This window comes from Accipiter gentilis, chromosome 24 (genome assembly GCF_929443795.1).
Source record: "Accipiter gentilis chromosome 24, bAccGen1.1, whole genome shotgun sequence".
Classification (NCBI taxonomy): Eukaryota; Metazoa; Chordata; class Aves; order Accipitriformes; family Accipitridae; genus Astur; species Astur gentilis.
In genome coordinates, this window is record NC_064903.1 from 1,742,440 (window position 1) to 1,755,699 (window position 13,260).

The 13,260-nt window shown below is 45.5% G+C and overlaps 1 protein-coding gene across 1 annotated transcript in view; it reads right to left on the reverse strand.

Moving 5' to 3' along the window:
* ZNF185 (zinc finger protein 185 with LIM domain) overlaps window positions 1-13,260 on the reverse strand; it is a 51,344-nt gene that overhangs the window by 21,424 nt on the left and 16,660 nt on the right. The window contains exons 3-14 of the mRNA XM_049828100.1: window positions 11,786-11,924; window positions 11,163-11,222; window positions 9,257-9,295; window positions 8,558-8,632; window positions 7,661-7,735; window positions 6,916-6,996; window positions 5,661-5,744; window positions 4,430-4,468; window positions 3,722-3,805; window positions 2,006-2,080; window positions 1,263-1,343; window positions 746-814 (exon numbers count right to left, since the gene is read on the reverse strand). Coding sequence (XP_049684057.1) covers window positions 746-814; window positions 1,263-1,343; window positions 2,006-2,080; window positions 3,722-3,805; window positions 4,430-4,468; window positions 5,661-5,744; window positions 6,916-6,996; window positions 7,661-7,735; window positions 8,558-8,632; window positions 9,257-9,295; window positions 11,163-11,222; window positions 11,786-11,924 — 901 coding nt within the window. The remainder of the gene's footprint in view (window positions 1-745; window positions 815-1,262; window positions 1,344-2,005; window positions 2,081-3,721; window positions 3,806-4,429; window positions 4,469-5,660; window positions 5,745-6,915; window positions 6,997-7,660; window positions 7,736-8,557; window positions 8,633-9,256; window positions 9,296-11,162; window positions 11,223-11,785; window positions 11,925-13,260) is intronic.

Sequence of the window (13,260 nt, forward strand, 5' to 3'; positions counted from 1 at the left end):
CAGCCAAAAATTCAGAGTGGTAACACTGAGAACAAAAAGATCCCTGCTAATATGGGGTATATTTTAAAAATCTGAAATGCTTCTGCGTACAGTCCAGAGAATAAAGACTACTGGACAAAAGCATACAAGGAGGGAGTGATCTCTCTCTCAGGACAGCCAGAAGCTTCCCTGCCCTCAGCTTCAAGTTCCCTGTTTTACCTGTGCAGCTACACAATGTCAGAGCTCTGCCCCTTAACGTGTCCAGCACCTGTACCCATACTGTTAGGTTCCCAGTCAGTTCCTTCTTTCTTAGGTTTTCCTCCATAACAACAGAGCTTTTTACACTTTCCCATTGTTCAGCCACCCCTTCAGACTTTCTACAGGGTGCAGAGAACAAGAACCAATGTTAGCAGGAGCCACCAGCACTGAGGTTTAACACATCTCTTGTAGGTGGAAGAAGCTCCCCAGGGAACAGTAGTGGGAGGGCAATTGGAGCAGGGAAAAAGAAAGAAAGAAAAAAGCATGAAGTAGACTCTTTAGGGACTGAGCCAGAGAGGAGAATCCTTGAGGGAGGTGAAGGAAGAATAGAGAAAACTGACAAGTTGCAGCTTAGCCAGCAGATGATGCTCTTGGAGTGTAGCCCAGTGCCATGACTGGAGAGATCCCATCTGTTTGAGACCACCAGCAGGTATATGCTATTTCTGAGCAAAAAGCAGGGTTACACCTTATGTTCAGCAGCACAGATCAGCCTTTCTCAACCACTTACCTATCCCCATGCTGTGAGACAGTTTCAGATGAGGATTTCCCATTAGAGGCCTGTCTGTTTTCACCATTTCTGAAAGCAAAACAGCAAAAACAATTAGGTAAGGAGATGAGGGGACACAATGTGAGGCATAGGAACTGCACAGCAAGGTGCTTGTTGGAAGTGTGCTATGTACAGTGCAGGGATTGGATTAAAATGAAAGCCTGATAAGTTTAGGAGATAGAAAGGTCTTCAGCTTTTGGGCTCATATTTTCATCATAAAGAACTGGGTAATGTTCAACCTGTGGGAGGCCCACAGCTTCCATCTGGGTATATTTCCTCCCAGATTACTAATGCTTTTGTAAAATGCTCCTTTCTTAGATTCCCTATGCTATAGTATTTATTATTCCATGACTGCACTGTGTCCAGAACAATCATGAATCTGGGAAAATACCACCAAGCAGAGCCAAACTCTCCAGTGCAGCATGCCCCTTGCTATCCTTAGCGGAGCTTTAAGATGAGGCAAGGTCAACAGACATACCTGATTTCAGTAGAAGTGGAGATTCTCTCTGAAATTTCACTGAAGGATGTGGTTGGCTGGCTCTTACTGCCTATTTCAGGGCTGCAAGAGAAGGCAAAGAAAAAAGCTGTCATTCCTGAACAAACCAGCTCCCCACTGCAGCTAGCCAAAATCTTCCCGCATTGAAGTGTTGCTTTCTGTGAATAAATAAAATGGAAAACAAACATCAATGTTTTCAGTACACTCATTTACAAAGTTGTCTTATCAGAAGCATTTTTTAAATTCAAAAAACTGATATTTCCAGGAATATCTGCCTTCTGCCAATGATACACAAAGAATAAAACCAACAGAACAAGGTCAGTAACCAAAGCGCTGTTTCCAGTGCTATGGAAAACTATTTCAACATTGTTTATACTATAGTCATGAATTCAATCAGACAAAGTTGAAAGCCACTGAAAATTATTCCCCTACACATATTTGGCAAGAAAGAGTTCAGCATGTCTGGGTTTTTTCCTTTCAGGTTTGGAGCACTTCTATCAGGATGTTGTCAGATCCTTGCAGGACATAACATGCATTTCAGACATAAAATCTTTTTTAAAACAGCTGCCTGTATCTGAAAAAGTCTCCCATGTACAAGACTGATAAATTTGCTTCATTTCATCTCCCAGAGGGGTGCCCACTGAAGTCTCTGACCTACAGTGACATGTGGGCTGATACAGCCACAAAAGACGTCCAAGACATCCTGGCTGTGCTGTAACACTTACCTGGAGGGAGACATTGCTGTTGTCTTTGGCTCATTCCAGGAAGACCCAGCGGTGGTTTTTCTCAGCCCATTAGTACTGACAAAAAAAACCCAAGTAACAAAGCATTAAAGACAGAAGATATTTTAGGTACCTTCTCCTGTGGGTGGACACATCCTGCTTTCTGGCCCACAGTTCTTGTGTCTGCTTCCTGGGCAGTGAGGCCAAACCCTGCAGTGCAAGGACTCACACACGTAGTTGTCCCTATATGCACTGTTGCACTGATGTGACTAGTATCTGCCTTTCTGCTGAAATACTTGGTCTTTAGAAACTGGCTTTTCCTATTTAACACAGCTGGAGCTGTTTCTATGCCCAGTGTCTGAGTTTGCACTAAAAATCAATTTCCCCAAATGTATAGATTAAAGCTCAGTGCAGTCACAAAATTGATTTCACTATGTGCACTTGTGTAATATGTGAGGAAAGGAGAGTAACTGCTTCCCAGAGCTGCCTCAAACCTGCACCGCAATGGCACAAAATTGCTACCAAAATTCATGAGGCAGCTCCCTCAGCCTGAAAATAAAGCATTTCAGGCTGAAAGGGCCCATTTATTGGACTCCCTGCTGGGCCCACCAAGGACCGGAGTAGCAGAGAAGCTAATAATGCTGCTGCCTGGCATCAAGCCACCCCTCAGAGCAGGAAGAGAGAGCTGAATCCCAAATTAAATGAATCTGTTTGAAAACAGAGAAGGATTCTCCCTCCTAGGGCAAACATTTCCGTTTCAGCCAAACATTTCTGCATACTGGTCTCACTCAGCCCACACCACGTGCCAGCTGTTCCTGACCAGTGCAGACTAAGGGAGAGTATCACTGCTGCCCCTTTACACCAGAGACAGCCTGTCTCCAGGTCTCGCATACTACGGCAAGAACGCTCTGGCTTGTCTGTCAGAGCTCTGTAGGGCTCTGTGTATACTTGGCCTCCACAGTAGCCTCTGAAAAGGGCTGGGGGCTTGAAACGAGGCTAACATTTCCCATCAAAGCAAAGATCAATTTAAAGATAATGAACCTCTCAAACCTCTCCGGTCACACCTATCTGTTGCCATCACAGTAGAATAATTAAATCTAAAGTCTAACGAAAGCAGAGAGCTGGCTCAGGGGACTGGAAATAATGAGATATTGAGTATTTCATGTCTAGGTGATGGGGTCAGTTCACGCAGTCAAGTTTGCTAGTAAAAGAAAATCATTACTATCTGATGGCTGCTTGATGGCTGCTCTGACTCCTCCTGTGAGTTGTCTTTGCAGAAGTGCCACCAGACTCATTCCTGTGGCATATGAGCACCTTGTGAAGACAGGACTGATTGGGCTGCAGAGTGTGATCAGGAGAGAGGCTCAGTGGCAGGTTTACACTGTACAAATCACATTAGAGTTGGCCTGTAGTTAAATGCAGTTTGTCACCCCCCAGAGCTGTCAGCTGGGTACTCTATGACATACTGGCCCTGTCGCCATGTCTGCCCATTTGTGTCACCAAGTTAGCTGAGGTCATATTTCACTTTGAATCTTTCCCTTTTTGCAAGAAAGAGGCAATCAGGATTTTCCAAGAAGTCTCTTTTGAAAAACCTCCATCTCTAGTTGTGTTCACATAGCTGCTACCTTGCAGACAAATGCAGTTATCTGCAAAGATGGCAAGACAGTGTGCCCTAAAATACAAGACAGTCAACACACTACTCCAGGATTAGGTAAATACCTGTTGTCATCTGGTGTAAACCTGCATGAACCAGACACAGTTGGACTCCTCCTCTGTTGGCCTTCCTCTTCTTCTATCTCAATTCTTTCAAAAGACAAAAAGAGAGACAAATATCATATTGTTTCCTATTCTCCACTGCTAGCTAATCCAAGCAGTTTATTCTTGTTTTCCCTTAAGCTATGTTTCCCCTCTGTTTCCCCTAGCGGCAGATTCTTCCTGCTCCTCATGCTCCCTGTACTCTGCTACTGGTGAGCATCTCAACTGGCTGAATGAAGTGAGATCTTCAGCCCAAATCAGTGGCATTTTGCTGTCACAGTCACTTTACCAATAGCATTAGCTGAACGCTTAAATTCCAGAGAGTGCCCTAGGTATCATTTCCCTATCACACCAACTGCTTTAGAAGTTAAATGCCTGAAGCCTGAAAAGTATTCACCCTGCTGGTTGGAACCAGCTTTCCCTGGAAGACAAAAGGCAGGGAATGAGCCTCTCCTTGTTTCAGGTTGCCCATAATCCAAAGCACCATCAGCGCTGTATTCTCGGTGGCTCTCAAAAGCCAGCATGATTCAACCCAGAGCATCTGTTTTAAGGGAAGTGTCCCTCCTCTGCTTTGAACACCTGGGGATCTCCTATCCCAGCATTTAACAGTAGCCCTAGTACAGTACATAGACGCACAACTTCAGCAGTACTTCTAGAGGATCAGTGACCTACCTCTTGGCAAACAAGGGTGGAAATTCTTGTGTTGGACTGCTGTAAAGGAAGCATAAAGGCAACAGTTAGAAGTTTGGAGGTAAAGACACACCTTTGGCAGGGGCAGCACCCACAGAGTCTCTGACCCATAATTGACCCATATGGTGCAAGGCATCAAGGGGGCATGTAACACCATTTGGGCAGAGCTGACAGTGACCAGGTGTCTTAAACCTGTGCAAATTACAGAGCAGAGGAAATAAAAATAGGAAGAGCAGCTAGTTATAACATGTGAAGTAATGAAGCTTCCCCAAAGGGCCTTTTTAATTTTACACTTTTCTGATGGCTGTTTTTCTTCCTGCATACAAACCTGCCTCCCTCCATACCACACAATACTCAGTGCACCAGAGGAACCAGCAGCCAGTGCAAACACCCTTAACATTCTTACAAATCTTATCCAAGCACTTCTCTGATTTTGGGGACAGCCGAGTGCTGATGGTGCATCCCCTCCCTGCTTCCTCCCACGCTAGCAACATCCATGTGCCTCATTGTGTCACCCTGAGTTATGTCAAGAGGAAAAGGATTTACAGTGAAAGTGAGCTGCAAAAAAGTCACTAACACGGCTCCTGGAAGATCAGAGACCTTGGAAATATGCTTTTTTTCCCCTCCCAGGAAAGAGATCGACAACAAAGCCTTGAACACCAGTAGCTCCCACACATCATTCACATTCTTGTTACACATCCACACATTTGTGTTAGGTTCTTTTTCCCCACAGAACTATTTTGAAGCTGAAACTAAGACCAGGATCTTGTAAATCTAGCTATTGTTCAAACACGATGTAAAGGCAAATTCTGTGGCAAAATGCTGATCCATATTGGATGCAGTTTATATTTGTTCTGGTTTTCCCCTTGCACGCAACAAAACTGGAGAGAGCAGTATTAAGAATTGAGTCTGAGAATTGAAGTCTTGATTGTGGGCCTCGGGGAACTGGGGACTATCATGGTTTTTCTCTTCCTGAAATTTCATCCCTCTCAGTAAGGAAGACTTCCCAAGACTCTTGGAGTATTTCCTCAGTTCTGCAGAAACCTGCAGATATCCTTGGCACTTCTAGAGAGATGGCGGCTATGCCTTCTCCGCTCATTGGAAAGGTACCATCACCTTCAGAGAGTCTTGGGTCAGGCCACCATCCCTGTGAGACCACCTTCAACAGCCTCTTCCCTGTCTCCTGCCCCACACTTGCAGGCTGAAGACTCACCCATTGCTTTTCTTGGCCGCTGAGAGGATGTAAGCACGTTCCCTGCTGGCAGTGCGTCTGAGGACACTGTTGGCTGCCTCTGTCCTGAAAGTAAGGGAAGGGGTCACATTCTGCTCATGCTGTTAGTGGCTGCTGGCTGTAGCCTTGAGGAGGCAAAAGGTGAACAAGCTGGTGGAGGTTTGTGCTAACCCTGACAGCTCCCGTGCTCTGGGGAGCAGAAATCCAGCCAGAACTAAGAGGAGTAACAATGGCTTATCTTTTTCTTTAGTATCATTCATGCTGGGACACAGCACTTTCACATGGATGTAAAGCGTCAGGAAAAAAAAACAAAAAACAAAAAACAAACCAAAAAAACCCCAAACTTCTTCTTCCAGGAGGGAAGAGGGAGTTCCCCTTTTCAAGACCTGGACACAGCACTTTCACATGGATGTAAAGTGTCAGGAAAAAAAAAAAATAAAAAAAAAATTTCCTCTTCCAGGAGGGCAGAGGGAGTTCCCGTTTTCAAGACCTGGACTGTTGCAATATTGCATACCACAGGACAAAAAAAATGGGATGCAGGCTTTGTGGCTGACATGCTACATGGACTGCACGTGTCTATACAGACATCAGTACCACCAGATGTACCAAGGGAGAAGTGCAAATCTCTGGAAGGATTTTTATTGGTTCGTCCCCAGTGGGCAAATTACCAAGTTTTCATTTGTAAAAGTCTTGTATCTGAGGAAAAGTACCTTCAGAAACTCAACTGAAAGCAACAAGGACGCTAGCTGCATCATATGCAGATCTACCACACAGACAAAACACATTCTAGTCCTGGTATGACAATGAGAGACCAGTCTGGATCTGGACTTAGATGCAAGCCCCCAAGTGGTCCAGACTCAAAGGCGCACATGTAGGCTGTGGGAGGTGGGCTTCTCCCTTTACTGCCAGCCTATTTGTACGGCTCTATCTTTTCACACAGACACTACACAGCTGATGGATTCCACAACCCATTTCCAGCTGCCAAATTAATTGGGGTATGCTGTCAGGTTGAATCATGTCAGGCTTTTAATTATATTTTGTTGGGAGTGCAGTCGCCTGTGGGCATAGATACGCTCTGTGTAGAAATAACTGCTTATTATTATTTTATTGCAATCAGCCCTAATGGCTCAGCTGTAATCATCATCGAACTGACCCTCTTGGTAATGAACAGTCAAACTGAAGTAAGTCCACTTGTCACTGCCCCTGCAAGAAAAAGGTGGTTACCTGGAGGGCATACCTCTTTTTATGTTCATCTGGAGTAAAAGGCGCATCCTCCTCATCCAAGTCCACTGATTTTTGTTTGACATTATACGGAGCTCTGAAATAGAAAGGGAAGGGGAGAGCCAGGGTAAGGGAACTGCCTCTGTAGACTGTTGCAGAGGTGGCACAAGCAAAACCCAAGGTAAATCCAAGGGCAGGGCATGTGGAAATGGGTTCAGACCCCAGAAGTGTTGCACACAAGTGTGGAAGACAATTGTATTTTTCATGCGCATTGGGGTGCGCATGTCCCCATAGGATTTTGTTTTCTTAGGATAGGGGTTTAAGCCTAGAGGCTGGTTCATAATAAATGCTCAGCTGCATTTCAGATTAGAGCCACAGTCTTTGACATGAATAGCTGTGTCAGAAATATCAGCAGTGGTGTTCTGCCACAAGGCCCCTCCTTTCTCCTGGTTTCAGAAAGGCTAGCAAAGCTGCAAACCAAGTCCCCAGGCTGCATCCTCCAGTTTCTGCCTTAATTACTACCAAGTGATAAAATTCACTCCATACAAAGGCCATTACCAGTTCAAGGAAGGCCTTATGGCCCACACAGACCTGGAGGTAGCACCAGGAACTGCTTCAGTTTCTAGTGAAAGCTCTGCAGTGCTCAGCTGATGAAGCCATGCCTGGCCAGGCATCCACGTGCAGATGGCTTCATCACTGAGGCTCAGGTGCTGCTGAGCCTGTGCACAGACAGAAAGTGCTGCTCCCCTTTGCACACTTACAGTTTCTTGTAATCCTCAGTGGTCATCCTGTAGCCAGAGGAAGAACGGCACAGGCTGCGTCCCTTTGCGGCCGTGCTGCAGACAACACAAATCACATCTGTTAACACTGTTAACATGACCCTCCTGAGTTCTCAACCTTTGCCACCCTCTTCGCCAGGTGAGCTCATGCTCCCCATGATGGGGGAAAACAGGCTGATCCCAAAGATCCACTAGGGAATGCTATTTAATTGAAGTGCAGCATTTGCCCTCTTTTTACAGCCTTGGACTAGGATTTGAGGTCTACTTTGCTTCCCCAGGGCCACTGAGAGTTGTCAGAGCTGGTATGGGCATACCCTTCTGTGGGATGGTGCCACTCCGTCCCAGGATCAGCCAGTGAGAAGGAATAATACACCTCGTGGCATCATCCTTCTCCACAGATGAATCAAAACGGGCAAAAATTGGGTTTCAAAAGGTTTCACTTGAGGTGCAACAAAGCATCTGCTTAGATCAGAGCCATGCTTAGATCTTACTTACTAGAATTAAATGCAAGCGCCTCTCACAAGACAGGTTTCAAAAAAACCCAAACAAACCTAAAACAAACCACAGCTTTGCAAGGATTCCTTGTGATTTGTCCCCCCACTCAAAACTCTTTGACAAATTAAACGCAAACCCATGAGTACTTTCACAGCCAACAGCCATCCTATGCTCTGGTGAGTAAAATATGGAGTTTGATGCCTTGTCTTTTTCCCATGTCTGCTGAGTGGAGCTGTTAAATGAACAGCCACATCTTCCAGCATTTAGTAGGGATTTAGTAGAGCTCAGTGGAAGTCCACAAGCACTGGCCAAAGTAAGAGGATGACTAGAAATATGTACAATATTTAAAAGCTCATTTTCATGAAGAAGACGACACACACGTACCTTTTTTGTGCTTCATTAGAAGATGAAGAATCTGGCACGGAAGACGTCTTATCGATGGTTCTTGTGAACACCCCTCTGGGGAGAAGAGACATGTTAAATCTTTTGCAGGACAGAGTTTGGAACTAAAATTAAGAGACTTGCAGCCACTCTTTGGCCTAACAGTGTCTGTGTGTCCTGTCAAGAGGAAGGTGCTGGTTCAGGACACCAAGAATTAGAAGGTGCTTCCTTGGCAGAGTCATCCTGAGAAAAGTCCTATCTTCCTACTCTCTGGCTTTAGACAACACAGTAAAATCAGCTCACACACAGGATTGGGTATGGTACCACAGGGCTTGCCAACCTGTTCAGGATTATGGTGGCATCAGAGTCTCAGCCCATGTGTCAGAGGAAGATGAAGCACACAAGCCCCATCACTGGTGCTGTGCTGATCACAAGGATGGTGGAACATTTTCATAGCACGATAACCCTTCCATGTGTGATCATTGTATCATACAGAGGAGATCTGATTTTTTGTTACCACCACCATTAAGCTACCTGTTAAACAAAATACTCGGGACTATGTTTTCACCAAGCTACTCCCTGAGCATTGTAATGTTCCTAACTAATAGGAGGACCCAAGAGATAGTAATATTTTTCATGCTTGTTGCTCCTGATCTAGTTCTCCTTCCCCTACAGCCCAAATATATGCTGCTCTATACCAACCTGATGAGGTAACCGGATTGAGGCTTGGAGGGAGAAGACCTGTGCAAAGAACAGACATTAGCGAATTAAGAAACATGGGGAAAAACAACAGCAGCAGCATGTGGCTGTCAAGCCAAAAATCTAGCTAAATGGGCCTTGAGTGATACCTGAGCTGCTGCACCAAAATTAACCTTGGAAGGATTCTTTAAAAATGAATAATCATCAGAACAATCTCTATAAAAGATTTTTATAAGAAAAGTCAATTTTAGAGCTAGCCAATTAAAATTAGCCATGCTGACAGTATTTTCTGGCACAGCATTAAGTCCCCAAATTGATGGCACAGGGAGGGGGGGAAATTAGATATAGTATAGATCCTGGCTGTTTTATCACAGGAAAATATCATCTTCATACTTAACTTCTTTGAGTCCATTCTCAGGAAGGGAATGTGGCATAGCTCCCCCGAACAGAAAGGAAAGGGATACCATCAGGTGGGGATCTGGCCCTTGCACCAGGGCAGGAGGACGTATCCCTGGAACCTGCTTCAAGCTGTCTTGGAGACATCTTCCTGAGAGCAAGGTGGGGACCAGGATGGGCCTCAAGGACCTAGTTCCCATCAAATGAGCTCAGACAGGCTCCCTTCACCCCTGCCCAGATACCACCCTCTCTTTTCCTGTCAGTCCAGGTGCCCTTAGGGTCACAAGTTAATTCAGTAAGAAAGCTCAGCAGGTCTCTGGTCTAACCTCCTCCTCCAAGCAGGGTCAGCAATCAGGATAGAGCTTAGCAGGAAGGCAGGTTTACACTGCCCACAACCATGTGCTTGAGGTGGCTGCCAAGCTCAAATTTATCCAGTTGCCTTCACAGACACAGAAATGTAAACACTGCAGGCTTAGCCTAGCTCTGGAGTTCTTCAGATGGGATGAGCTGGAGGACAATGAGTGCTGAGGACAGCCCCAAGTTCTTGTTTTTGCAGTGTCCTCAGAGCAGGCACTGGCAGGGTGTAACCCATCTCAGACCCACTGCCTAGCTGTTCTCTGAGCACTGAGCTTTGAATGAGAGCTGCAAGGAAGCTGAGAAGTTGTCCAGCTCAGCATATGAATGCCTGTCATCACCTTGAAGTATAAACAGATCCTGAGTGTCCTGGACTCCCTGTCACTCACCTTCTGTCAGCTTCAGGCCCTCACACATTTGTGTGAAGATGCCCCTTCAGATGCCACGTTTCCAATGTCACAAACATCCCTGTTTTTACTTATCCTGTGCCTCATAAAGCACTATGCTGCAGAGGGAGGCAGAAAGAGGTAGGGCGCTGCAGGGAAACCATTCTGTCTAACTGCAACAAGAATTGACAAGAGCTGGCACAGAAAAACAGAGAAGCAGGAGGAAACTGCTCACGGGAGAGGGCAATGCTCTCCCAGCAATGGCACTGCAGCTAGCAAAGAGCTCTCGCATACAACTAAGCCCTTTCCAACAGTTTTATATTTTAGGACAGTAGTCCTACAAGATCCTGGGTCCCTGAAGAGCCCTTATGCTTTGGCCCTGAAGCAAATTCAGCTCCCACACAGGGCTTCGCTGTCTGTGAGGAGCACCCAGGCTTAGAGCATACAGTTGTTGCACCAGCACAGGAGCTGATGTGCACCAGTAATCCTGTGGAATCATAGGCTTGAAGGTATCAACTCATCTGCATTAAAGACATCAATCATCCATTCGTCCACCTGGACTTTAGAGGAGATAAGCCATGCTCTCTACAAGGTGACAGTTTATAAGACATTATACTGAATGATGCAGGCTCTCCTCAAGGACTGTATTTTTCAACACAATGGCAGCAATGAGCAGGCATGAGGGTGTGAAGAAAGAGCACACATTTGTCAGTGAAAGCATGCACCGACCCCATGAGATAAAGGGAAGCAACAGGATCAGTCCCCAAAATTACCTGTCGCTCTGGGGAGCAATAGGTGTTGAGGCTGGGGATCCGCCACTGGCCCGTCCAGACCTGAGTGAAGAGAAAACACAATGACATAATTAACTTCTGATCTTGCTGAGCTGCCTGGCTGAACATGGCAATGATGGTTTTGGAGACAGTTGTTAAAAGAAGGGCTTGGTTTTGTTTCTAATTAAAAAGAAGCTGGTGCAGATTGCGGTGTTCCCTAGTACAAGGGTGGCTGTGTGACACAGTCCTAGAGCTGCAGAGGGAGATGCAGACCTGGCTGTTTTATCACTTAAACTCCCTCCCATCAAGTTCTGCCCCTTTGTTTGTCACTCTGGAGATGGTGAAACACAATCTGGCTTCAAAAAACTTTGGAGTTCTCCTAAGATTTCAAATCCACCTGGGCTGCTGGATTCCTAGCTCCCAGGAAAGGCCATTCCTCAGCGCTTCTTCCCAGCCTGTATTTATAAAAAATAAAGAGGAGTACTGCTCCCCTTTGGCAGTGTCGTTTCCTGGCATCATGGGGACCCTAAAACATGCTAGCAACACAGGCTAAAGAACCGAGTACACATGGGAGGTTGAAAGAAAGGGAAGGGAGAAGAGAAGCATTCCTCAGTGGCCACACTTACAGTGGGCTGCTCTTCTTTTCATCCTCAGAGTCCGAGTTATGGTGGTGGATCCAGCTCTTATCTCCTTTCAGTGTGGTGCGAACCTTCATCTGCTTAATGATCCTCCTGCGGTCTTCATCCGTGGGTGGAATGACACGTCCTAGAAGAGGCAGAGGGAAAGGAAGGAGAGAGAAGAAGAGTTGCTGAGAAAGGGCAAGAATTCACAGTGTCAGCAGGTGAGCCAGGTTAAATCTCAGAGAGCAGGGAGCACAGGTTTCCTTTCAGTCAGAGATTCAAACACTGAATGAGTCTTTTGCCACTTCTGATGAAAGATGGAAACAAGCTGTCATCCAAACTTCAGGATCAATTTACCCTGATGCATCACCTCCTCTATAGAGATTCATACAGTTTTTTCTCTCCTTTCAGAGGACTGTTTAACATTAATGAGTCATTTTTTCTCAGGAAGACCAAAGACATTCAGTAGGTGGTCTAATCATATATTTACAAAGCAGTGAGTTTCCTCTGGCATTTCCCATCACATCAGCTCTACCATAAGGCTTTTTTGGTTTGTGGGAGAGGATGATACATCTGGAGCATGAAGCTGAGCCAAGAGTTTGGTGTTAGAGGTAAGCCATAAAATGCAAACACCCAGCTGTCAGCTTTCTCTGGTGGCCTGTCAGAGTTGGAGGAGACACGTCCTTTGGTTCTCATTTCCACATTTCCATTACAAAGTTCAGTTTAAAAAAACATATTCTCAAACCATATCTCCCTAATGGTGTGGTTCTGGCCCAGATCTGGAAATGTCCTGTCCTGTGTGGTCTCTCTTTTGCTGTCCAGCAGCAACTCTGCCATCATCCTCATTCTGCTCCTTGTCTCTGTTCAGGCATTGAACCACAACTACATTCTCTGGTTGAGAAAGTCAGCAATGGCAATTCAAACATAAAATTAAAATGTAGGAAATTGCAGAATGTCATGGATTAGGAGTTGCTAAGTCCTCCCAGCGGGAAAAAGATTGGGTGAAAAAAGCACAGGTTAATAGGGAGGAGTATTAAAGCCAAAAATATTGGGAGCAGGAAGGGAAGGAGATGGGAGGCTGGGGAAGGGGGAACAGTATCTCACAAGGGAAGGAAATGCGCAGGTGACTGATGTGAAGGGCTTCAGTCATTCTTGAGTGCCAAAGTCCTGCTGGATCAAATTGATTGCAGCTGGATATTATTAAAAAAAAAAAAGGCATTTTAACTAGGAAATTCCCCATCCAGCATTTTCTTCTGATGGAAATAGCTGTTTTCCCATGGGGAAATTGTAAGATGAAGACCAGATAGGGAAATCTCCTTTTCTACGTATTTCTGACTATCTTCCATCATTTGCCATTTTGGAAATAACTGGTAAAGGCTGAAAACATCAAGCCAGCTCTCCTTGTCACACTTAGGCCAATACAGCTCAGGGGTTCAGAGACACCAACAAGTTATTGCAGCTTTAAAACTTCTTATCATCCA